Source organism: Typopeltis vanoorti, chromosome 2 (assembly GCF_054136105.1).
Source record: "Typopeltis vanoorti isolate ZY-2024b chromosome 2, IOZ_Tvanoo_1.0, whole genome shotgun sequence".
Lineage (NCBI taxonomy): Eukaryota > Metazoa > Arthropoda > Arachnida > Uropygi > Thelyphonidae > Typopeltis > Typopeltis vanoorti.
The window spans coordinates 172,792,258-172,819,663 of NC_143550.1; the positions used below are offsets into that span (position 1 = coordinate 172,792,258).

Consider the following 27,406-nt stretch of genomic DNA (forward strand, 5'->3'; position numbering starts at 1 on the left):
GTGAAGGGTGGTGGTGTGAGGCCGCATTAAGAAATCTTCCGGTCTTGGTGGGTTTTCTATATATTGAGAAAGAAAGTTTATTATCCTTTTCATTGTCTAGAATCTAATAGAATGTCTAGAAAAGGCAGTTTTCTAAGTTGTTCTTGTTCTAAAGTAAATTTTATATTATTATGCAAATTATTTAGGTAATGTTTGAGAGCAATGAGTTCATCTGTTGTTCCTGGCCATATGATGAATATATTTTTTTTGGTTTTTGATCATAATTGTTTAAAGCGTTATTTTCAAAGTTTTCCATAAATAGGTTAGCTAAAGCCGGAGAGAGGGAAGAGCCCATAGCCAGTCCTTTTTGTTCCCAAAATTTGTCTTGAAATGTGAAAAAAGTATTATTTATACAATGTTTATAAAGATCTACGATGTCTGGAGGAAAAAGGTCTTCTAGGAGATTCACAGTTTTGTTTCTTGGAACATTTGTAAATAGGCTGATAACATCCAAACTTGCTAATATGTCTGAAGGTCCAATATAAATATCTTTTAACTTTTTCAATAAAATGTGTACTGTTCTTGATGAAAGAAGATGTTTTTCCTGTATGAGGTAAAATCATTTTAGTGAGATATTTTGATAAATTAGAGGTAGGAGAGTCTCTGCCATCTACTATTGGTCTTAAGGAAATACCTATCTTATGAATTTTTGGTACACCATATATTTTTGGAACTAATGGGTGTTTTGAATGTAGAGTTCTTTTGAGTTCTTCAGTCCAATTAGGTATCTTTTTGATTAGATCATTGGTTTTATTGTGAGCATGCCAAGTGGGATCTCTGTCTAAAGGTTTATAGGTATTAGAATCTTCAAGAAGAGTTTTAATTTTATTATTATAATCTTCAGAGTTCAAAACTACTGTTGCATTTTCCCTTTATCTGCTTTGATTATAACGATATTTTTTGTCTGATTTTAATTCTTTGAGAGAAGTGTATCCTGTGCAAGGAAGATTCTCATCTGCATACCAACCACAGTATTACTATTGCAAAGTAAATTACCTCAAAGGAATCTTCCTTACATGGAATAGATCTTTATAAACATTATATAAATAATACTTTTTTCATGTTTCAAGACAAATTTTGGGAACAAAAAGAAGGACTGGCTATGGGCTCTTCCCTCTCTCTCTGGCTTTAGCTAACCTATTTATGGAAAACTTTGAAAATAATGCTTTAAACAATTATCATCAAAAACCAAAAAAAATATATTCATCATATGGCCAGGAACTATTGCAAAGTAAATTACCTCAAAGGAATCTTCCTTACATGGAATAGATCTTTATAAACATTATATAAATAATACTTTTTTCATGTTTCAAGACAAATTTTGGGAACAAAAAGAAAGACTGGCTATGGGCTCTTCCCTCTCTCTCTGGCTTTAGCTAACCTATTTATGGAAAACTTTGAAAATAATGCTTTAAACAATTATCATCAAAAACCAAAAAAAATATATTCATCATATGGCCAGGAACTATTGCAAAGTAAATTACCTCAAAGGAATCTTCCTTACATGGAATAGATCTTTATAAACATTATATAAATAATACTTTTTTCATGTTTCAAGACAAATTTTGGGAACAAAAAGAAGGACTGGCTATGGGCTCTTCCCTCTCTCTCTGGCTTTAGCTAACCTATTTATGGAAAACTTTGAAAATAATGCTTTAAACAATTATCATCAAAAACCAAAAAAAATATATTCATCATATGGCCAGGAACTATTGCAAAGTAAATTACCTCAAAGGAATCTTCCTTACATGGAATAGATCTTTATAAACATTATATAAATAATACTTTTTTCATGTTTCAAGACAAATTTTGGGAACAAAAAGAAGGACTGGCTATGGGCTCTTCCCTCTCTCTCTGGCTTTAGCTAACCTATTTATGGAAAACTTTGAAAATAATGCTTTAAACAATTATCATCAAAAACCAAAAAAAATATATTCATCATATGGCCAGGAACAACAGATGAACTCATTGCTTTCAAAGATTACCTAAATAATTTGCATAATAATATAAAATTTACTTTAGAACAAGAAGAACTTAGAAAACTGCCATTTCTAGACATTCTATTAGAAGTCAATGAAAAGGATAATAAACTTTCTTTCTCAATATATAGAAAACCCACCAAGACAGGAAGATTTCTTAATGCGGCCTCACACCACCACCCTTCACAAAAAATAGGTATAATAAAAACCCTAAGGGACAGAGCATATAACATTTCCAGCACAGAAAACAGAGAGATGAAGAATTAGAATATCTAACACAGATCTTTCAAAAGAATGGTTATGAAACCAAGACTATCAAAAAAATCCTCCACACACCTCCTACAAGCATCTCTCAGAAACAAGAGTTCAAAAACGCTATCACACTTCCATATATCAAAAATGTTACAAACAAGATGGCTAAATTACTTAACCAATATAACATTAAAGTAGCCTTTCTGCCGCTGGAAAAAATTTCGAGATTTCTACATCCTCCAAAACCTTCTCATCATCCTTTAAAAAACCAACTGTTTACAACATTTATTGTTGCATTTTGTAGGACATGTAGGACAGACATAGCAGATGCCGCTATGTCTGTCCTACATAGCGGCATCTGCTATGTAGGACAGACAGGAAGATCTGGGGAAATGTGCATGAACGAACACCAAAAGGATGTACAAAACAGAAGAGAACAAAAATCAGGTCTAGCTTTCCATACCACTTCCACCGGCCACAATGTACTATGGCAGAATACAAGCATGTCGTACATAGGAAAAAACTGTTCCATAAGGAAATTTAAAGAAGCTGCAGACATGCTTAAAATGCCAACACAATGCAATAAAAATCAAGGATTAATTATCCACCAAGTTTGGTCAGCTTTAATAAAATATATACCTCATTCAGACCTCGGACATTATGAGCGTGAACAACAGAACGTGGCATCATCCAGCATTGTTTAAACCCAGCATTGCTTTGAATCTGCATTCTGATTTTTAATTTTATGAATAGTCAGATGGCTACAACTGTATAGTATGAACTGTTAATCCCTTTTTTGTTGTTTTAACTTTCAGTTACCTTTTACCCCTGTAAGTTAAACGACTTACGAAACTTGTTAGGTCTTTTATTAATTCATTGTGTTTTATATATATTTTAATATTGTTGGAGGTTGAGGAAGTAAGAGATCTGGGGGTGATAGTGGGTAAGGATCTAAAATTTAGGGGACACATCGCCAAAATTGTGAAGACAACACAAAGGCTTCTGGGAATGATGCAGAGGACACTGACGTGTAGAAGTAGGGAGATTCTTGTTCCTTTGTATAAGGCTTTGATTAGGCCACATATGGACTATTGTGTTCAGATTTGGTCACCGGGTTTTCAGAAGGATGAAGAGATGTTGGAAAGGGTTCAAAGGAGACTGACTAAGGTAGTTTCTGACCTCTGGAATGTTGAGTATGAGGAAAGAATGAGAAGATGTGATTTGCAGAGTCTGGTGGACAGGAGGAAGAGGGGAGATATGATAGAGATCTATAAGTTGGTAAGGGGTTGTTATAGGATCATTGCTGATCCTATAACAACCCCTTTTTTACAGAGAATAGTGGGAGATCTGGGGAGAACCAGAGGTGATCCCTGGAAACTGTATAAAGAGGATGTGAGTAGGGTAGTGAGAGGCAGATTTTTTTCGTGCAGAGTTGTGAATGATTGGAATGCCTTGCCTGAGAATGTGGTGTCTGCAAAGAGTTTAAATGTGTTTAAAACACAGTATGATGAGCTGTGTGTGTGATAAAAGGACCTCCCAGATGAGTCTGACTCCATGAGGTCTTGCAGTGGTAATAATAATAATAATTAAAAAAAAATGTGGTCCAATTACTGGAATATACCACATGTTATTTATCATCATCACCCAATTTCTGATATTTACTCTCAAATTAATCTGTTGTCAGATTTTATATTTCATTCTTCTAAGAGAATGTTAACTCTGTCATTCCACTTAAATCTTGGTCTACCTCTGTTTGTTTGCTGTCTTGTCTTAGAAGCCTTTCCTTTCCCATTCTGTTTAAGTGACCATACCATCTTACATTAGCTCTGAACCACATATTCTTAGATTCTATGTCCATTTCCTTCTTATTATCTAATATTATCATATGATTCTATCATGGTTGCTATCTGTTCACTCTCCTAATTTTTCTGAGGATTATATATGTGATCTCTAGATATTTGATTAATTATTTTATTGCTACTGATCCATAAATTAAAATTAGTTTTAACACTGTCTTGTATATAGCTCTTCATTGGAAACACATATAATAGTAATTAATCCTAATTTAAATTTCCACTAAATTTAACTAGGTTGAGGGCTTGAATTAAAGGGGTGGTTACTCATAGCTTCAAGTTTGCAGATTATCATATTTATTTATATATTATATAAAGTTTATATGTAATAGAATGTATTTGTGTACAAATATAAAACCATGATAGCTATGTATTAACTAGTGCAATAATGTACTGGGTTGCTGTGTTATTGTTACATTTATAATTGACATTTTCTGAATCATTAGAATCGCCATCTCGTGCAAGTACTCTAACACGCAGACTTTCTCAGCTTTCCACATTGTCTTTAGAAGAAGGCCTTCCTCGAACACCACAAGTTCTGATGCAGCTTAAAGAACACATATTTGATTTTGATTTGCCTAATTTATTAAACATGTGAGTATTTTATAAAGAAAATTTTATGTTTAATTAATTTATTAGTAGCAGATTTATATGAAGTAATACCCTAATGTGGAGTGTATATGAAATAATCGAAATCTAGTGAGTCCAGATTCTGAATTGTTTGGTAAGATTTTGATGTCTTAAATATCCTGTATGTCTCCTGCAATGAGTCTTTTGACTCCATGGAGATACATTATATAATAATAATAATGATTTAACCATTCAGTCATATCCGACTCTTGGGGACTTTGTAGGCAAGTTTTCTCCATGCTGTCCTGTCAAGCACTGCTTCTTTCAGCTGTTTGATGTTCATGTTGGTATTTACTTGAATGGTGTTGAGTCATCTTGTTCTTTGTCGACCCTTCTTCTGGTTCCACCGAAGAAGGGTCAACATTCCCAACATCACAGACTTCTCTAGTGAGTTGGCATGCATTAAGTAGCCAAAGTAAGTTAGTTGTTGTTGTCTAGTGATTTTAGCTTCCATTGATGTTGCTGGTTTTATAAGCTCCAGCATTTCTCCGTTTGTCACTCTGGCTATCCATGGTATTTGTAAGAGTTTCTGCCAGCACCATAGTTCAAATGCATCAATTTTTCTTTTGTCAGTCCTTTTTATTATTATTATTAGGTGACACCTCAAAGGAGTCCAAAGACTCATCGAGGGAGGGCACTTACTCTCCAGCTCTTCGTCGCCACCACTCAATCCACCAACTACAGTGGACCACATCATCTACACCAATGCCATCTACTGCCCACCACCACTAGTATTTTCACAGACAATCACAAAAACATCCATGCCCACGGCAGGATTCGAACCTGCAGCCTTTTGACCAGAGAACGGATATGCTAACCATTCGGCCAACGAGGCCAGCTTATTATCCAGCTCTCGCACCCATATGTCATTATGGGAAAGCTTATAGATCTGACTAGTTTACTTTTGGTACTTAGAGCGATGTCTTTGCTTTTCCAGATCTTATTCATGCTAACCATTGCAGTATGGCCCAGAGTGATCCTATGCTTGATTTCAGGAGTGGATCTGCCATGAGGGTCAATTTTTGAACTAAGGAAGACAAAATCCTGAACTGGTTCAGTTTCTTCATCTTATTTTAAACTTCATTTCTCCACTAGCTTGTTGTCATGATCTTTGTTTTCTTTATGTTAAGGTGCAACCCAAATTTTTCACTTTCTTTCTTGATTTTCAAAATTAAATTTAGCAGGTCTTCTCCTCTTTCTGCCAATAAAGTTGTGTCATCTGCATACCTCAAGTTGTTTATAGTTCTTCCTCTTATCTTCACTCCAATATTGAATGAATAATAATAATACTGCTTGCTAATTTAACTGATAATATTTAAGATAGCATACCAAATTATCTTCAGAGTCCAGTATTTGTAACTTTACTATTTAACAGATAGGTTTCATATGGAAATTAAGTATTTAATTCAAAAATAAAATAAAATAAAATCAGCTAATGCCTTTTATTCCCCTATAGGGAGTAGAAGAGGCTGTTCTAGCCCTATTTAACTTTTGGAGACTGAGTGGGCAGTTCATTCTCCACTGGCAGCCAATCAGAGATAGCTGGCCCAAGGCTATCACTAATGAAGTGACACTCAGTGAAGAGACGGCTAACAAGTTAGCCATCGTTAGGTGCCATCAGGTATGGCACCTAACCCAATATTTTTAATATCTGAAAATAGTTTGGGTTCTATAGTCGATTTTCTTGAGTTTACAGGACGAAAAACCCAAGTTTCAGGAGGAAAAAACCTGCTTGCCTGTGCCAGAGATGCACAAACTCGAGAACCATTTGGAAAAAGGCTTAGAAAAAGTGTCTCTAGTTGGAGGCTAAAATCGAACTTGTGACGCTCTTTCTTCCAGCAGTTTAGTGCTGAGGAGTATAAACACCACTTCCACTGAGCTACACAGGCTTGTATTTAATTCATTATTACATAAATGAATGGTCAAATTATATAATAGGAAAGTACACCATGCATAATTATTACTAGCAACACATCATTTCAGTTATTGACTCTTTATAAATTATATTATTATTATTAGATGGATCTCCATGGATTCAGAAGATTCATCATGGGTGATTCATGGTAACCTTTATACACAAAATACCTATCATAGCCCTCCTTAAACTCGTTCATTGTCAGTGCACTCACAACTAGTTCTGAAAATCTGTTCCACTCTCCAAAAAAAATCTAGTGTGCACATCCCCCTACTAATTGTCATTTAGTAAGGGAACTTCCAATCATATATTGAAAATTTTCTTTTGTGTCACCATGATACTGCTTGACTTTGCTAAGGTATTTGCAAAGTCCAGTATGTTTAGCAACCTCTCAGAACAAGACTGCATAGTCACTCTTGTTCTGGAAGGTTGCTAATACTGCATTCAGCATTACATAATTGTTTCTGTATATATACATACACACATTTGTCTCAGAGGTGCTGAATCCACACTTGATTGCATCTCCCACCCCATTACTTCTAGTTTCCTGATTTTACACTTCTAACCTCTGACTGAATAGCTCTCTCCAAACATATAACTTCAAAACCATTCAAATGCAGTTCATCAGGCATGTACAAATTCTATCATCCATCATATTCTCTCCATACATCTATAAATAGCTGTAAACCATTCCTTCTGCATATCTCATTGATTTTTTGACATCTCATTCAAGTGAGAAGGGCCATGATTAGCAATCATGGCCCTTCTTCTCAGTTCACACCTGTAATACTGAGGTGACTGGCTTGCAATCTTTACTTTCTCACTCTTATTTTTGCTTCTATCACCAACTTTTTCATATCTTTTCTCATTGCATATTTCTCACCTTTCAAATCGTTTGTACTAGCTGAAACAATCAGTTGCTTCACTTCTTCCCTATGCAGACTAACAGCTTCACTAACATCCATTATCTTTGCACTTGAGAAACATGCTTTCATCACTTTCTCATTAAGTATATATCATCAAATCTCCATGCAATACCTTCTTCTTACTCTAAGTTTCTTCTATTCTTTTCCCATTCAGTTTTTTTTTCCCTTCCTGCTGTATTGCAATCCAGTTGCTTCAGCTCATGTTTTACTGTCAAAGACTCAGACTGTGAAATAGCATAAACATGCCATTTCTTTCCTCACTATCACCTCATTATCCACATTACATCTATCAGCTATCTCTAATCCAGAGTATTTTAGTAATAAGTTGTGACACCATTTGGCTACTTGTATATGGAAATATGACTTCTGCATTATTCAACCTTGGTATCACTTCTGGGTCTGGCTCCCACTTCATTAAAGGTCGAAACCAGTCTGGGTATTGACCCTTCCCATAATGCATAGAATTATACATTTCCATAAGGATATGTGCATTTCATAATGGGATACAAAAGCATCCGATGTGAAGTCATTAGCCTCTATATACAAGTAACCCAGTCATTAAGTGACTTCACATGCAAACTTTGTTTGCTTACACTTGGATAAAGGATGAAACCAAGAATATAATTTCTTGGCATCTTTAATTTATCTAATATAATATATTCAGTTTAATTTAGTTGAAATTAATAACCAAAGTTATTAAGGTTATGATACCTGTATTAAGTTCTGTTAATACATTTGAGGGAGTGGGAGCCTCACAGTTCCTGCTCTTCACCTAGCAACACATCATTTATCCTTATGCTTAATGCATGCAGTTTAAAATATAGTGTTCAACAGTCTGTTCTGATATTAGTTTGCTGTACCTTTTTCATATTGATTATTTTCTATGACAAAATTTAATATGTTAATTTAAATAGTTAACATTAGTGTTAAAAGGGTTTATTAAACTTTGTCTCTATTGTTATTCATTTTAAATAAGAAATATTTTGTGAGAGAAGAAATTTGGTCATCTTTAACAAGTTATAAAAGTGACTAAGTGAATTCAGTAAAATTTACTCTCCTTACTAATTACATAGCTTTAATTGATGCAATGCATATTCTGATTTTATAGGTCAAAATCAGATAGCCAAAGCTCTAGCAGTGAAGACCTGACTACAACTTTCAGTGATGATAAGAAAACTGAAAGTCCCCTGAATGAAAGTCCCCTTTTTCTGCCAAAAAATTCAGAAAGGTTGATTGGAGAAGGAGGAGGAGAAAAAGCTAATGATTGTAGTCAGCAAGAAATAGAAGATGATGGCATTGGAGATAATGATACTAAATTGTTTAGACTTGTTGTTGATTTAGCATTAGCCATAATGTGGAAGGGTGTTCAAGGTTCAAATAAACAAATCTGGGAAGTAAGTTTTTTTTTTTTCCCCTAAATAAACAACATGAGTTTCATAATTTCACTGTGCATGTGTGTTGGGATGATGGGGGGGGGGTCACAGCCATTTTCATACAACTAAGAAGTGTGTGCACATGCATATGTAAGTGGATTTTAATATCTGATCTTAAAATATGTTACATGTGTGTGTGAGTGCATGCACTCACTCACACACACACACACACAATTTTTTTTTAAATCCAATGAAAACAACTATGAAAAGTGCACATAAGTTCACTGCTAGATTAGCTGAAATATAATAAATGTATTATCCAACAGGGGAATAGTGCTTCAAATTACTATTCCTCACTTGTAATATGTTGCTTTATCACTCTATATCAACAAAGAGATATCTTGCTAGTAAGCAAGGCATCATGAGATTGTTTTCTTTTTGGTTGACATCTTATAAAAATAACCTGTTGTAGTTTTATTTTATTTATTTTTTCTCAAGATCATGAGTCCAATTATTTGTACTTGGTATGTATGTATTTGATCATCTGGGCACAAATCTTCAAACATGCAATTCACCAACAGTTTTTATGGAATTCTGTTTTTGCTGATTAATGCTGATCACATTTTATCCAGGTTTGTTTAGCTCTGTTTCTTTACTGCAATAAGTAGAAGAAAAATGGGGAGGGGGGGGTGACTCATAGAAAGAGCTAGTTGGATCGATCATCGTATTAGTTTTTTTTTCTCCTGCATATCCAATATGGTTACCATAGGAATACTGGCTGTTGTAATATACTGTGGCAGCATTTTCATATTTGACATTGCTGGTGTCACTGTTTTGAATAAATGATATTTCATGATTTTTATGAGTTCTGGCTTCTTGTCTGCATTTGGGATTTGCATGAGCTGATTTTTGACTTCTTGTCTGCATTCAGGAAAATATGCCTTTTTTTCTCTCTCTTCCTCTCCCATCATTCTTAATCTTCAAGAAAAATTGGTGTTTTTCAATTTATTTGTTTAGTATGAATCTCGTTTACAAAAGATAGTTAACCTATAATGTGCTCTAGTATTAAAGCTATGGTTGAACTAATGGTGAAACATTCTGGCCCTGCTCTATGGACCAAACATGGAAGTGTTTCAAACTACCTCAGGCCTTCAGTGATATATGAGCCCACAACATATTGATTGGAGATCAGATTCACTAACCACTCATCCAACCTGACTGGTAGTTTGTTAATCAGGAAATGTCCTTTCTTGGATTGAGCATTTGTTTGATTTATACATACACTCTGTTTTTGTAATACAGAGAATGGATAAGCAGATCAACTCATAAAACCAGAAGGAATAATAGCACTGATGCGGATCACCTTGAGGACTTAAGTTTTTATTCTAGGTCTCAGAATTGAAAGATTATTTTCATGAAATTATTTGATTATTTCAATGAAAAATGATCAATTTTGGATAATTTTGGCTTATGTACATGGTGAACAGCTTTTTATCTATAAAAGCAAATTACACACTCACAGTGCATGTCTGCACATGGCATTGTTATGTTATAGGCAGCTCTAACAATGTATACAATGTTAAACAAATGAATAACATAACTTTAAATATTAATAAATTTCGTGTGCATGATTTATCATTATTATCTGAATGGTCAAAGGTAAATATTATTGCCAGAAATTAAGAGATATCAGATGCATATTATTGGCACTGCATTGCTCATTGGAAAAAATAATCTCATGTGTTTTACAATCAATGAAACACCATCAGCCACTGGCATGTAGTAATATTTCTATATTCATTATCAGTGTGATGCTTGATTACTAGGCAGTACACATAATTTGTGTGTACTGCCTAGTACACAATTATTAAATAAAATCCATATTATTAAATACTCTGGATCAAAAATAGTTGTAGAAAGATGGTAGATATAATCTACCTTGTTATGCTATGAATGGTCATAATCACAGTTACAATATGATGGATCTCCACTTTAATATTATCTCCAAGTGTAATAATTTTGAACCACCTGGGTTTGATTCCCATCTGTGATGTGAGGAACCTTTATCTGGTCGCTTTCAACAAAAGGTGAGTTAGCTGGTCTCGTACAGGGTTAGAGTTTTTTTTTTCACCCAGAAACTCGGATTTTTCTTCCTCCAGAACAGGCAAACTAGCTCTGTGACACACACGGATTACAGTCCCAAAGCCCAAAGGTTCTAAGCCTGGATAAAATTAGGGGGTATTGAGATGGTGCCATACCTCTCCATAAAAAGAGCTCACGGCCATTGTATCATCATACGAAATGAAATAAAAAATGAAAAAATGTCAGAAATCTGCTTTTAGCAGTGCCACATACATAGCATCCTTCGAATTGACAGACAGATACTGTAGAATAATAATTGGCAATATCCATGATTTGACACAGTCGTTTGGTGTTAGTCTATGTAATAATACTACAATGAAATGTCAGAGTCGTATTATAAATTTCAACTAATCCAATAGTTGCAAGAGTCAAGTGAACCTCAAATCCCTTGCATTTTAAGGTTGCAGTAAGACTGGTATAAGAATGTCTGCAGACTCATTCAAGTCTGTCATGATGCAGTAATAGCTGTCAGGATATAGATGCTTCTGTGAATTTGTATACATTATGGAATATATGAAAATGAATACGTATGGATGTAGCGAAGGATTCTGGTAGCAGTTTATGGGAACATTTAACAATAAGTTTAACTTATTGTTAAATGTTTAATTTAATTTAATAAGTTTAATTTGTGGTGGGTTAAGAAAATAAAAAAGCATTAATTGTTGGAAATTCAGATGAACTTGCTATTATGTGAAGTATTAATTGCCAAGCCTAAATGACCTATGTGTATACCTATAGCGCACGCATGCGCGTGCACACACAAAAAAAAAAAAAAAAAAAGTGGTAAATAGGCTACTATTGAGAACAGCAACCACACCTTGGAGATTCAGTGGCAAGCCTCGAAGAAAACACTGATTGATTCAGCCAGAGAGGCATGTGGTGAAGTTGTCTGCAAGGATAGAAAAATCAGAACTTCATGGTGGACACAGGAAGTTAAAAAGGCAGTGAAGGAAAAGAAGAAAGCATATCAAAAGTTCCTGGCAAATAAGTCAGCTTGTGCTCTGAGAGAATACAGAGACAAATGTAAGAAAGCTAAACACTGTGTAAAACTAGATAAACAAAAGTCATGGGAGGACTTTGGCTAGAACATAGAAAATAAATATCAAGAAAGTGGTAAGATATTCTGGAGGTTGTTGAAGAAGCTTAGAAATGGAGAAAGAGTGCTGTAAAAGGAGTTAGATGATAAAGGTGACATGAAAATGGGAGAAAAAGATATTCTTGAAGTATGGAGTAATTACTTTGAAAAGTTGCTAAATGAAACAAGCAGTGATGACAGCACAGTGATGAAAAACACTGAACCAGGCATGCATATCCATACTTGAAAAAAGCCATCAAAGGCTTGAAATGTGGAAAGGCAGCAGGAGTAGATGATATTTGACCAGAAATGCTGAAATATGGCGGTGTAAAAGTCTTACAGTGGCTGCACTGCATAGTTCAGAAGGCGTGGACAGAGGGGCGAATTCCCGATGATTGCAGTAGAGCTCTCATAGTACCCATATATAAAAAGGGAAATAAAATTGAATGTGAGAATTACAGAGGTATTTCTCTACTGAGTGTTTCCTGGTATGGTTTCTTAGGGGGGGACCTCTCCTCGATGAGTCTTGACCCACTTTATGATCTTAGGGAGGACCTCCCACGATTAGTTTTTTGACTCCATGGATGCCTGAATAATATAATAATAAAGTTCAGAAACGGTTGAGAAGAATTGTGGAAGAAAAGCTTGGTGAAGAACAAGCTGGATTCAGGTCAAATAGAGGTTTTCAGGATCAGATCTTCACTTTACGACAAATAGTTGAGAAAGCATGGGAATATAACAAAGATCTGTATTTAAGTTTTGTCAATATGGAAAAGGCATATGACATGGTGCCAAGAGAGAAGCTATTCAATACGCTACAGTTATATGGTATCAATGGGGCATTATATCAAGCAATACTTAGTCTTTATTTGAGGTGCAAGTCAGCAGTTATTGAAGGAAGTACAGGAAGATGGTTTAATGTTAAATCTGGTGAGAGACAAGGATGTACATTATCCCCTCTGTTATTCATTATCTATATATATCACATTATGAAGGAATGTGGTATTAAACATGATATAAAAATTGGAGATGTTAATGTCAGCTCTTTGCTGTATGCGGATGAGATACAGGTGGATTGATACTGTACTAAGTTCCTTAGATGATAGAAATATAAGATCTGATAATGTTGGAGTCTTGACCAGTAACAGACTAATTTGGATGAAAATTGTAGATAGGAAGTTAGTAATGATGTAAATTTTTCATGTAGTACTATCATATCCTGTACAACCCTTGAGGGTTACATGGCAGGAATTTGATGATGATGATGGTGATGAAATAGGCTACTAAATAAGTACATCTTACAATATTAATGGTGCTGAGTATTTTGTTATTTTTGCTCTTGTCTAACAAACAGGAATGCAATAAAATATATTTAGTGGGAACATACATTACTTACAACAGAAAACTTGGCGGATTTGTGTGAGAAGAGCTCCGGATTGAGATAAGTTATTATTGGAATAATTAAGTATATACATGAGTATTTGTTTGAGTAAGAGCTGCTGTAAAAGTTGTGCACTTCCATTATTATTAGCGAGATTTTGTTTTGCCTAAACTTAATTACAAATTTGTTATTATTAGACCTTAGAGTAGTAACCGGCAGAGGAAACATGGCGGCAGCTTTGTCATTCCATGATTTTAACTTAGACTTCAGTTGTTTCGTTAAGTGTGAGGTATGCTATGTGTATTCTTTCAATTACATAAATGATTTGTGGATATTTAGGGAAGATGGAATGAGGGTGTATGAGAAGTGTGACCTGAATGAGGAATTGATGAATGCTAACATGAAATTGTTAGCATTCATGTTAGCATGACAGAAAGTGTTAGTAGCGAGAATGTCATGGGGAAAATGAGTGCACATTCGAAAGAGAAGGATGGTTTGAAAGAGAGGCACAAAAATGTAAAAAAAGTCAGTAAAAAAGAAAATTAGTGATCTGAAAACCGTAACAGATGTTAAAAAGGACGTAAGTAAGGCGAGAGTGGCGGAAGGAAACGAAATTGAGAGAATGAATGAAACTGGAAATGGCGTGATGCAGGAATCGAAAGTGGGAAAAATCAAAAGAATGAATGATAGCGAAAGTTGGATGCATGTTGGACTGAAAGTACGGAAACACAGAAGGATGAATGAGAGTGAAAGTGAGAAGGGGGGGGTCGCGAGTTAGAAAATTAGAAAGATTGAATGATAGAGAGAATGTGATGCGTGATTCGGAAGTTGAATTGGATTGGATGAGGCAAGAGATGAAATGGATGTTGAATGAAATTAAACTGTGGCGACTCCATTACTAAAGGTGTGCTGGATGATAGGATGCACAAGGTAAGTTTTCCAGGTGGTAAAATGAGTAGTGATTGAGGCATTGGATATGAGGAGAAAGCGAGCAAAGGAGTTGATGGTTTTAATAGGTATGAATGATTTGAAAGAGCATGTCAGAATGGATATCAGGAGGCTGCTTAGAAGGATAAAAGAGAATAGTGTGACAGGAAAGGTAGTAAGCATATGTATGACTGTAGTGAGATGAGGCAGAGAGCAAGGATTATGAATGATATGCTGGCTAATATGTGTGAGGAGACGGGAGCACAGTTTGTTAATGTGTGGAATGAGTTTAAAGGACGAAGTGAGCTGTATGGGAGCGATGGACTGCATTAGAGTGGTTATGGTGTGAGTCGTTTGGAGAGACTGCTGCTGGAAGGTAGAGAAGTGAGTAGAGAGAATGAATCAGATCAAGTAGGAACTGATGTGGAAGAGCAGGAGAGATTGAAGAGGTGGTTATGAATGAGGAAGTGAGTGGTATGAGTATAGAAAATGAGAGAATGGGTGTGCAAGAAAAGCAGGGAAATGAGGAGGCTCAGGGTGGACAGGGGTACACAGCGTGAGAAAGGTGGATGCTCCAAGAGGAGGTGAGACCATGTGTAGACAGGAAAGGAATGGGATAACCTGGGATCAAGAGGAAACATTTGGAATTGAAAAGGTTTCTAAAATGAATAAGCAGAAAAGGAAATGGCCCCAATCGATCATGGAGAGATCACATCAAGTGAGTGGTATCAGTGGAGCTAACTGTAGATCCAGGAATGAGCTGTTGTGTTTGTTTACAAATGCTATAAGTATAAGAAACAAGGCAGATGAAATGGTTGCACTAATTGCATCTGTTCACCCAAAGATTGTTGGAATAAGTGAAACATGGTTGGAAGAGGATGACATCCTGACAGGAATAGAGATGGAAGGGTATGATGTGTTTCGTGAGGATAGAAGGGGTAAAAAGATAGGGGGTAGTGCTATTGATGATAGAGAAAGAGTTATCCATACAAAATAAAGATGCAAGAGGGAAATAGTGCCAGTGGTTTTGAGGCGGTATAGTGTGAGATAGAAGTGAATGGAATCAAATACTTGGTTGGATGTTGTTATAGACCAGGTAATGTGGATGGTTTTGATTATACATTTCATTATCACTACCATCCACATTACCTGGTCTATAGCATTTGTAAATTAGCCAAGCAAATAAGAAAAGGGGGATCATTATGGGTGATTTTAATTATGGCAATATAGACTGGAAAATGATGAGATAACTGGAAGTAAAGAAAATGAGTTTTTTGAGGGATAACTACCTCAGACAGTATGTAACAGGGGGCACACGAGGATTGAGGGTCTTGGATTTGGTCATATCATCAGAGGATGTAATTATAAATGAGGTGTCAAATCATCCACCAATTGGTGAGAGTGACCATGAAGTGATTACCAGCAGTGTGAGGACCTCTGTGAGAAAAGGGTATATGTGGAACTACAGGGGGGGGGGGGATTATGAAGATCTCAGGAGACAGCTTGCGTGTAGCATGAAATGAGGAGTTAGCTGGAAAAGAGATCAATGCAGCATGGGGGATTTTCGAAAACTATCTAGTAGATGCAATGTCTAAATGTATTCCAAGGGAGAGAAGGTTAAATAAGGTAGGTGTGAGATAGATGAAAGAGATTAAGCATGCGATATAGAAAAAAATGGCATTATGGAGGCAGCATAAGAGAAGTGACATTGGATATGAGGTCCATGAGGTCTAGAAAGACCAGGCAAGGAGGGTGACTTGGTTGGTGAGGGTAGCTAAAGAGAGGTATGAACAGCAGTTAGCTAATGAAGCCAAAAAGATTTGATATATAGCCAGCAAAAGAAAGAATGATTATGGAAGGATGTCATTGATTGGAAGAAATGTTATAAAGATAGCTGTTGCGGAATGTGTGGTGAAGATACTTAATGAGGTTCATAAAGGTCTTTGAATCTTGTGAATGTGACTTCGTGGAGAAATTGAGAGCAGTTGATGATGATGGGGAGGAGATACTTAACTGTAAGTGAGCAAGAGGTGTATGAGGAGTTGAGTAAACTAGATGTTAATAAGACTGTGGGACTTGATAATATATCACCACGTATTGTGAAGGAATGTGCCAGGGAGTTGACACCTGCCTTGGCATATTTTTTTAATACGAGTCTTGCACTCGGTGAAGTTCCTAAGGAGTGGAAGGAGGGCAAGATTGTGCCACTTCATAAAGGAGGTGATCGAACTGAAGCATCAAACTATAGGCCTATCTGTGTGTCAGGTTAGTGTGGCAACTAGGATCCAGAGTTGGGTTGACAACAATGGTATTATCTTTGATGGACAGCATGGATTTGCTAAAGGGAGGTCATGTTTTAGTAATCTACTTACTTATTACAATAAAGTGACTGCTTCCTTAGACAGAGGAGAAGGATATGCAATAATATACTTGGTTTTCACAAAGGCTTTTGATAGAGTACCTCATGATAAGTTGACAACCAAACTAGAGCAGATGGGGTTGGATATTAGACTAGTGCATTGGATTGGAGACTGGTTATCTGTTAGGTATCAACAAGTTGTGTATGCGGGAGCGATATCCAGGAAAAGGAAAGTCACTAGTGGAGTGCCTCAGGGGTCTGTTTTAGGGCCATTACTGTTTAACTTGTATATTAATGATATTGATGAAGATTTGGATGGAGATATTCAGTTGCATGCAGATGATGCAAAGTTGGGGCGAACCATGAAGAATAGTGAAGATGTTGTGGTCTTATAAGAAGACTAAATTGAGTGAATTGGACATGGAAATGGGGATGCGAGTTCAATGTTGCAAAATGTGAGGTTTTAAAATTTGGAAAACAAAGATGAGATGTAGTGTAGAAGTAGGGAGATTCTTGTTCCGTTGTATAAGGCTTTGATTAGGCCACACATGGACTATTGTGCCCAGATTTGGTCACTTGGTTTTCAGAAGGATGAAGAGATGTTGAAAGGGTCCAAAGACAATTGACTAAGGTAGTTTCTGACCTCTGGAATGTCGAGTATGAGGAAAGATTGAGAAGATGTAATTTGCAGTCTGGTGGACAGGAGGAAGAGGGGAGATATGATAGAGACCTAGAAGTTGGTAAGGGGTTGTTAGTTGAGAAGTTCTACATAAAATAGGGGTAGAACCTCTGGTTCTTCTCCTATCTCCCAGGAAACTGTATAAAGAGGGTGTGAGTAAGGGAGTGAGAGGGAGGTTTTTTTTCATGCAGCGTTGTGAACGATTGGAATATCTTGCCTGAGAGTGTGGTGTCTGCCAGGAGTTTGAGCGTGTTTAAGACACAGTGTGATGAGCTGTGTGTATGATGAAAGAACTTCCCAGATGAGTCTTTGACTCCATGAGGTCTTGGGATAATAATAATAATTATAATAATACTTGGATTTGTGGTAGGTTTTAAAGGTTCTTGCAGAGCATTTAATTGAATTAATAGATTATATACTGGAACTGTAAATGACCTAAGTGCAAGTGCTACCAAGGCTTCCAACTCCCCCTTGACATCCAATCTTCCATTCCAAGTATCTGTTGGAAAATTACCTGTCACTTCCACAACCACTTTATCAACATTATATCATAATCACAGCATAAATGATGCACCTTATTATTTACTGACATCCAGGCTTGACTTTTTGTTTTCGGATAGAACCCTCAGTTGGCATCTGTTCCACTAGTTGGCACCTTAACTACACTCAAAATAATTCCTTCTGTCAGAAGAGCATAAGGAATTATTGCTAATTTTGCAGTGTCTGCAATCTGGCATCCCTTGCCAGATCATTAAACCTCAATTTCCATATTTTTGATCTACTTTGGCTCAAAATTTATTTGTCCCATTTTATCATGTTCATTTGCTTCTTCATTGCTTTCATAATTGATAATCATTCTGATCTTTTTGAATTTTTATCCCTGAAGCTTGATTTCCTGTAATCTACGAGCAGCTCTCTTAATAGTGTATTCATCTTTTTTTGAGAACTTCAATGCTTGCAACTCCAACTGGCTCTTTTCCACTTCCATGACCAGCCTGGAAGAGATACCAAGTTATTTATGAGCAATGACCTAAAACCATAATAGATAATGCTCACCATCTTCCCAACAGCCTTGATGTTTCTTTAACTAGTTCTCTATCTAGGTTTACCATAGTCCTTCCCTTGACACTCCATAAGGAAACTTGGACAGGATTGTCGTTTCCTTATGGATGCCTTTCTCTGAGCCATTCCTTGTTTCATATCTTCTGACACAAAAATGATACCCAGTGGGATGACTTCTATAATAATTTTCCTTTTTCAGCACAAATTTTGTGCTCAAAACTTGTACCACAGAAGTTACCCAATCCTGTCATCTGCAAACTTTTATATTCTCTTAGTGTTTTATCAAGGAAAAGGAAAAGAAAGATAATCAAGGAAAAGAAGGAGTAACCATAGTATTCAACACTAAATACAAGGCTAATCTTCTTGAATGGTAGGCAGTCTCAAGTAGAGTCATGTGGGCAAATATCAGTATGGAGAACTGGACAATGAGACTTATTTGTGCCTATGGTCCCACAGAAGTTTTACTAAGGTAGAAGTGGAGGAATTTTTTGAGACTTTAGAGAAAGCAACTGACACAATGAAAAAGGAAAAGTTGGTCCTTGTTGGGGATCTAAATAGCAGAGTACAAAATGATTGTCAGACATAGAGAAATATTTTGGGAAAATTTGGAGAAAAGAGCAAAACTAATAATAATGGCAAATATCTGTTGGATTTCTGCTCAGGACATGGACTGGTTATTACTAACACCATGTTCCAACATAAAAATGTCCACAAATTCACATGGAGAGAAGAGGCAAGGAATAAGAAAAGTCTCATTGACTATGTTATTGTTGATAGTGATGGTTTCTCCCTGGTGCAGGAAACCAGAGTGTACAGAGGATTTGAAATTGGAAGTGATCACTATTTAGTCTTGAGCAGGATAAAATTGAATTTCATATTGAAAAGAATAACATGTAAGAAAGTTTTGAAGCGAATAAAAGTTGAGCAGCTTTCAGATGTGAACTTTAGACTAAAATACAATGTAAAGGGCTGTGGAAGTAATGTGAGTTGATTCATCAATAGCTAATGAAAAATAGGCAAATTTCTTTGAATAAGATGTTAATTGGTTCTTTACAATTTCTGACATTGCAGTAATTCTTCTTTGCACAATCATCCTGTTTAACTGAATTTTCTCAAACTTTTTGGCTGATTCAGGACCAATTTTTTTAGCAGCTATCTCAAGGCAGTCTTTAACAAAATCTCCGTCTGTAAATGGTCGGCACCTTTTTGCTATAAGGCGAGATATTTCAAAACTTATTTCTATTGCAATTTCTGAATCTTGAATAGGCTTTGTAAACATCACTTGCTGACCTGTCAATTCTCCTTTCAAAAATGAAATTTTTTGTTTATGTAGTTCTTCGATTAGATTTGAAAATGTAGAATGCAGACTTTCATAGTGTCTCCTTATATCGTAATCTTTTGGTATGGCTACAGCACTTTTGCAAATCAGGCACATGATATTATTAAATGACTGCACAAAACCATATTTTTCGGTCCAACTATCCTGAAACTGCCGTTTTTCATCCTGTAGGTTGCGTTCCTAGGGGTGATAAGTAATTGTAGCAACCACACCTACAAAAACAAAATACTCATATGACAAATAGGCAAATTATAAATTTTGTTAACATTATTACTAACCGATTATCATAAGTAGACAGGCAATCGTGACATCACAGCTACTTTGCTTTGCGCATGTACTGTTTTTAAAAATTACCTATCATGTAACTTGTTAAAGTTAAAATAATACACGGTGAGGCAGGTCATCCAGCAAATCAACGTAGGGGTGCATGCGGCCCGCATTCTGTGCATCCCTACTTTAGAGAAAGCAACTGATACAATGAAAAAGGAAAAGTTGGTCCTTGTTGGGATCTAAATAGCAGAGCAGGAAATGATTGTCAGACATACAAAAATATTTTGGGAAAATTTGGAGAAAAGAGTAAAGCCAATAATAATTGCAAATATCTGTTGGATTTTTGCTCAGGACATAGACTGGTTATTACTAACACAATGATTCAACATAAAAATGTGCACAAATTCACATGGAGAGAAGAGGCAAGGAATAAGAAAAGTCTCATTGGCTGTGTTATTGTTGATAGTGATGTTTTCTCCCTGGTGCAGGACACCAGAGTGTAGAGAGTATTTGAAATTGGAAGATCACTATTTAGTCTTGAGCAGCATAAAATTGAATTTCATATTGAAAAAAGGTACATGTAAGAAAGTTTTAAAGCGAAAAAAAAGTTGAGCAGCTCTCAGATGTGAACTATAGACTAAAATACACAAACATAATTGAAGAAATAATGAAAGAGTTTGAGAACAGGAACCAAACCTTGGAGATTCAGTGGCAAGCCCTGAAGAAAACACTGATTGATTCAGCCAGAGAGGCCTATGGTGAGGTTGTCTGTAAGAATAGAAAAATCAGGACTCCATGGTGGACACAGGAAGTTAAAGAGGCAGTGAAAGAAAAGCATATCAAAAGTTCCTGGCAAATAAGTCAGCTTGTGCTCTTAGAGAATACAGAGACAAATGTAAGAAAGCTAAATGCAGTGTAAAACTAGCTGAACAAAAGTAATGGGACGACTTTGGTAAGAACATAGAAAATAAATATCAAGAAGTGGCAAGATATTCTGAAGGTTGTTGAAGAAGCTCAGAAATGTTGGAAAGAGTGCTATAAAAGGAATTAGAGATGATAAAGGTGACATGAAAATAGGAGAAAAAGATATCCTTGAAGAATGGAATAATTACTTCAAAAAATTGCTAAATGAAACAAGCAGTGATGACAGCACAGTAAAATACATATCCAACTTGATTTAGAAAAAGCCATTAAATGCATGAAATGTGGAAAGGCATCAGAAGTAGTTGATATTAGTCCAGAAATGCTGAAGTATGAAGGTATAAAAGTCTTACAGTGGCTGCACTGCATAGTGCATTAGGCCTGGACAGAGGGACGAATTCCAGATAATTGGAGTAGAGCTTTCATGGTACCCATATATAAAAAGGGAAATAAAACTGAATGTGAGAATTACAAATGTATTTCATTACTGAGTGCTATTGGTAAGATATATGCAAGTATACTTGAGTAACGGTTGAGAAGGACTGTGGAAGAGAAGCTTGGTGAAGAACAAGCTGGATGCAGGACAAATAGAGATTGTCAGGATCAGATTTTCACCTTATGGCAGATAGTTGAGAAATCATGGGAATATAACAAAGATCTGTATTTAAGTTTTGTAGATCTAGAAAAGACATATGACAAGGTGCCAAGAGAGAAGCTATTCAAAATGCCACAGTTATATGGTGTGAATGGGGCATTGTATCAAGTAATAGTCTTTATTTGTGTTGTAAGTCAGCAGTTAGAATTAAAGGAAGTATAGAAAGGTGGTTTAATATTAAATCTGGTGTCAGACAAGGATGTACATTGTCCCCTGTGTTATTCATTATCTATATGGATCACATTGTGAAGGAAAGTGGTATTAAATTTAATATCAAAATTGGAGGCGTTAACCTCATCTCTTTGATTTATGTGGATAATGTTAAACTTCTAAAAAAATTCACTACAAGTTTGCAAGTTTCCCTTACTAAATTGAATAACTGTCATAGTAGATATGGTATGAAGGTCAGCATTAAAAAGACAAAGACAATGAAAATAGGTAGAAACATTGAAAATATCAACTGCATTTTAAATGGAGAACCTATAGCACAAGTAAAACATTTCAGCTACTTACGCACGATTTTCAGTGAAGATGGTAAATTAACATTGAAATAGACAACAGAATCAACAAAGCTGGTATGCTAGGCAGTCAGCTGAATAGATTTATATGGAATAAGAGAGAAATTAGCCAAAACACTAAATTGGCTGTATACAATACAGTATTTGAGCCAATTTTTACTTATTGATTTTACTTCTGGGTCAGAAGTAAAGCACTTGACCAAAGACTAGAGATCACAGATATGAGAGTTCTGAGCAAGATTAGAGGCATGAACATATAGCATCAATGGCAATATCATATTAAAAACAAGGATATCAGGAAAGAACTTGCCAGGCAGCTAATACATTCCTGTCAGCATCCAGGAATGTGTTAGCAGAGCTAATCTCAGATGGTATGGTCACTTGAGTAGAATGGGAGAGGAAAGATTGGCAAAACAAGTTTTCTCTGCCATGTTGGCAGGAAAAAGACTCAGAGGAAAACTAAGATATAAGTGGATTAATACAGTAAAAAGTGCCTTAGAAGGTAGAAATATAAGATCTTGTAATGTTGGAGTCTTGACCAGTAACAGACTGATTTGGAGGAAAATTGTAGATTGGAAGTTAATAATGATGTAAATTTTTCATTTACATCATTATTAACATATATACACTCAAGGGGTGTATCCTGTACACCCCTTGAGTGTATATATGAGGAATTTGATGATGATGAAAAATGTAAACAAACATAAAGATGCAGTATTAAATCATAACTGCATAAAATTAAATGTTATTTATTAGTTTAAATAATTAATTATCATCAAATAAGCAATTTATGACAATTCATTCATTAATGTATAGGCTAGGCTACCACGAAGCAAGTGTATCGATTGCACTAGGCTTCAATGAAGCAATTATATTGATGCTTCTTCATTATTGTTATACCTGTAAATAAATATGAATTTCTTTTTCAGATTGTCTTTTCATTTTTGATGTCTAGTATTAGTAACATGTATAACATTACAGTGTTTTGTATCTACTAAGACAATATTGATGTAGCTACTGACAGACATATTATTCATCTTGTAAACATCTGACATAAACTTACGGCATTGACAAATACAGTACTGTAAATGTATTTTCATTTCCTTATGATTTTCTTTAATAACATTTTCTTTTCTCTACCTTACTTTATTATAAGAATATAGTATGTAATTCATACACACACACACACCATACAAAAATATGTTACTTGACTGTTTATGTTATCGGTAAGGCTTCCGGTCAACAGTATGCTATCAGTAGTTAAGTTTTGGGGGAATTAAAAGTTATATGCTGATGTTTGAACAATGCAGAGAGTCGCTGCCCCTAATCTCCACATTCTTCAAATGTCAACTGTATTTAAAAACCTCTCATATCAAAAATACACAGAATTTTATCTTTCCCTGGTGAATATTGCATAATGGGGTTGGTCTACACTACATAGCTAAAAATTTGATATCTCCTAGAATGTTTCTTAGTAAATACAAAAATCATCTGACTGAACAATAAAATTACCACATTACAATACAAGGCTTGTTCAAAAAAAAAGACTGAACTTTTTATATAGTGCACCAACCAACACAGAGAGTGTGTTGCGGCTACTGAGCACACCTGCCTTAGTGTGCTCAGTAGCTGCAGGTTTTGACAACAAACTGCCATTTGCCCAATTCTGTTATGAGCATTTGTCGTCGGATTAGTGACAATGAAAGAGCTTGAAGAACAACATGCATGTGCATGAAATTTTGCTGCAAACTTGGAAAAAATTTACAGAGACATTTAGATTGCTTAACCAAGCATATGGGAAGGACTTATGAACACGAACACAGTGCTATGATTGCTTTAAGGTTGATGGATGAGTCAGTCAAAGATCAAGGTGATGTTGGTTGTGTTTTTTGATTGGAAAGGCATCGTCTATTATGGATTTGTACCACGTGGTCAGATGGTAAACAAGGAGTTGTAACAGGAAGTTTTAGCACATTTGAGGGATGCTGTGCAGAGGGCTGAATTGTGGGAAAGCCAGACTTGGATGTTGCACCACAATGCACCGACGAAAAGGCAAAACATCAGACATCCATTGTGCCCCATCCACTCTATTCTCCAGACTTTGCCCCAGCAGACTTTTTCCTGTTTCCCAAACTTAAAACCATTTTGAAAGGATGCTGTTTCCAAACCATAGAGAGATTCAGGAAAATGTGATAAGAGAACTGTGTGCCATCACAGAAAGTGCATTCCAGGAAGCAGTCCAACAATGGAAGAAACATTGGGAATGGTGTATCGCCATTAGAGGAGACTACTTTGAAGGTGACAGTACTTAAAATGTTGTAAAATGAGCAGTCAAGTCTTTATAGCAAAAGTTTGGTCTTTTTTTTGAATGTATTATAGATCATTGGTATGTCATATTGCTGGTTTTCAAATCTACGTTTCTTTCTAACGCTCCATAAATGGTATTTTAATTCATTAATTTAAAAAAATCAAAAATCTCTTCCCATTGCTGACAGATGGTGGTTACTGCAAAAAAAATAAATAAATAACCTGCTCTGTTCTAAGTAATAGAATCCAACACATTACATAATTTGCTCCAAATATGCAGGGCAAGAGAGTGGTTGTAGAATGCATGTTCTACTGCATTCTACAACCTGGAAGGCAACCATATGCAATTCTCCAGGCAAGATCCCTCGTGTTAGGGAATACTTGGAACTTCAATAAGTTATGGAACAAAGTGTTGTTGTCAAACCCAACCGTGGAAGTTCATGGTAAAAGAGATTAAAGATTTCTTTATACTAAATTTTGCTTTTTTTTTATGGAAATAATGTCAATGCCAGAATGTTGTAGCAGTCTTAGAGTTAAGTACAGAATGTGTAGTATTCAGAAACAATCTCGGCTTTTAGACCTTTATAATCATTTACTCCAAACAGCGGAAGATGAAAACCCAGGTAGTACCAGAAATGGTCTGCACATGTGTGATTGGTCTGCAATATTTTATGGATTTTAACTTCTTGGTAATGTCCTGACCAAAATTACTTGCACAGGCTTACTATATAATTGGTTTTCTTCAGCTTTATGTCTGTAATATTTATTATGTACAACTGAGAAGATAAGATTATGGTTTTGAGTACTATGGCTTTAGAACAAAAGGAAAGTGGCTGAATTTTCCAGTCCTCTAAGGTTTCATTGTTCTTGTATATAAGTTCTTTGAACTGTAATGGAGTGGAGAAGGGAATTCCAAGTATAATGAGGGGTTCTTTCTCTTAGGGGTTAGTCCAAAAGGAATGCCTCCAAGATCCCACTTTCCAAAAACTTTTAATTTTGTCTTGTCTCATTAGCAGTTAATCCAATGATCTTGCTGAATTTTTCCAAAATACCAAAAAACAGATGTATGTGGAATCATTTATCCTTCAGTGTCCACTACATCATTGGCATATGCTAATACCTTGTTTTCCTTTATAGTTGAAGGAACTGTTATTTCTTGCACAGCATGTGTATTCTTGACTTCCTGTAAGAAAGATTCAAGAACCAATGCAAAGGGCAATGGACTAAGAGGCAACCTTGCTTGACTTCTTGAATTTTGACCGAGTCTGACAGGAACCCATTAGCTAGGAGTCGGGTAGTTGAATTGGCATAGGCTCCTTTAATAACGGATAGCTTTTTATCCACACTAATTTGCTGGAGGATGTGGAACAGAAAGGGATGCCTGACATTATCAGATGCTGGAGTAAGGTCTACTGATAGCACTGCCATTGGCTGCTTTTTCGTATTAATTAAGCAGAGTAGATCACAAAGCAGAAACAGATTAAATTCTACTGCTCGGCCTGCAGCTCCATACACCTGTGTGCTTTAATTATGTATCTCATTCCCACTTTGGGCCTGTTATTGATAATGTGGAAAAATATCATGTAGTCAGTATCAGCTAAATAAGACTCAGAAATTTTTATTAATAAGGTCTAGCACTTTTGGCTACTTGTATATGAGATATATATGACTTCTGCATTACTTCCACCTTGATATCTCTCCCTGGTCTGGCTCCCAATGATGAGACCTCAATAAAGGTGAAACCAGTCTGGGTAGTAACCCCCCCCCCCCTCCCATTATGCATAGCATTTTACACATCCGAAGCATGGATCCACGATCTGGAAGACTGGAAGATCTGGAAGTGGAAGACTGGGTACAAAGGATGTACAGGCAGCCCTCGGTTTACGTGGTTCAATTTACGCCGATTCACAATAACGCCAGTTGTCTGCACATGCTTTCTTACTGTAGTGTGGTTGACTGAGCTAGCAGGCACTCTAGTGTTTGAGTGTTTACCGAGCTACTACGACATATATGTATCAAACCTAGTTTTAATGTTGAATCTACCTAATTGTTCTATTTAATTTTTTTTACGTACATACGTATTTAAATTGATAAAGTATGTAATCACATACCATGTCTGATAATAGAAGTGCAGAAAAATTAGCTGAACTTGGTGTTAAGAAGGTGCAGAAATCAATTACATTTATAACTGGTGATTAGTTTACGGAATTAACAACGCATATAAAGTATATTAATTAAAGATAACTTTAATGAATAACTTCTATATTTCGGCAACGTCACATCGCCATCTTCAGGAACATAAAGATATGGTATGGGCACGCAGGCACTAACACAAAGCAAATGAGGAAGAAAGCAAGAAACTAATATTGTTCCTAAAGTCCTAATGGTGCCCTCTGGCGGGCTAATTTGGTAGTCTTGGCAGTTGGGCTGAAGTTCTCATAATGTAAGTCTCCCAAATTTGGGGTAGTTTCATGCACCCAAATTTGTTGAGGTTAGAAACGTTTTTTAGAGCTGCTGAAGATTCTTTGAATAAGCCTTGCTACTAGAATCAATTACATTTGAAAAGAAGATGGAGGTGATTCGAAGAATGGAAGATGGGCAGACATGTGCTAATGTCTGTAGAAGTATAAACTTACCTCCATCGACTGTTACTACAATTATGAAAAATGCAGATAGAATAAGACAGTCTGTGCAACAATCTATGGCAGCACTAAATGCAATACATGTACGTTATAGCAGGGGTAAACTTCATGAAAAAATTATCATTATGGGTGGATGACTTGAATCAAAAAAACATTCCTCTA

At 35.9% G+C, this 27,406-nt stretch overlaps 1 protein-coding gene across 1 annotated transcript in view; it reads left to right on the forward strand.

Moving 5' to 3' along the window:
- The window catches only part of LOC150109672 (neurobeachin-like protein 1), a 1,254,229-nt gene that overhangs the window by 723,311 nt on the left and 503,512 nt on the right, over positions 1-27,406 (forward strand). Inside the window, exons 31-32 of the mRNA XM_090413954.1 lie at positions 4,570-4,717; positions 8,703-8,988. Of these exons, the coding sequence (XP_090270080.1) occupies positions 4,570-4,717; positions 8,703-8,988 (434 nt within the window). The remainder of the gene's footprint in view (positions 1-4,569; positions 4,718-8,702; positions 8,989-27,406) is intronic.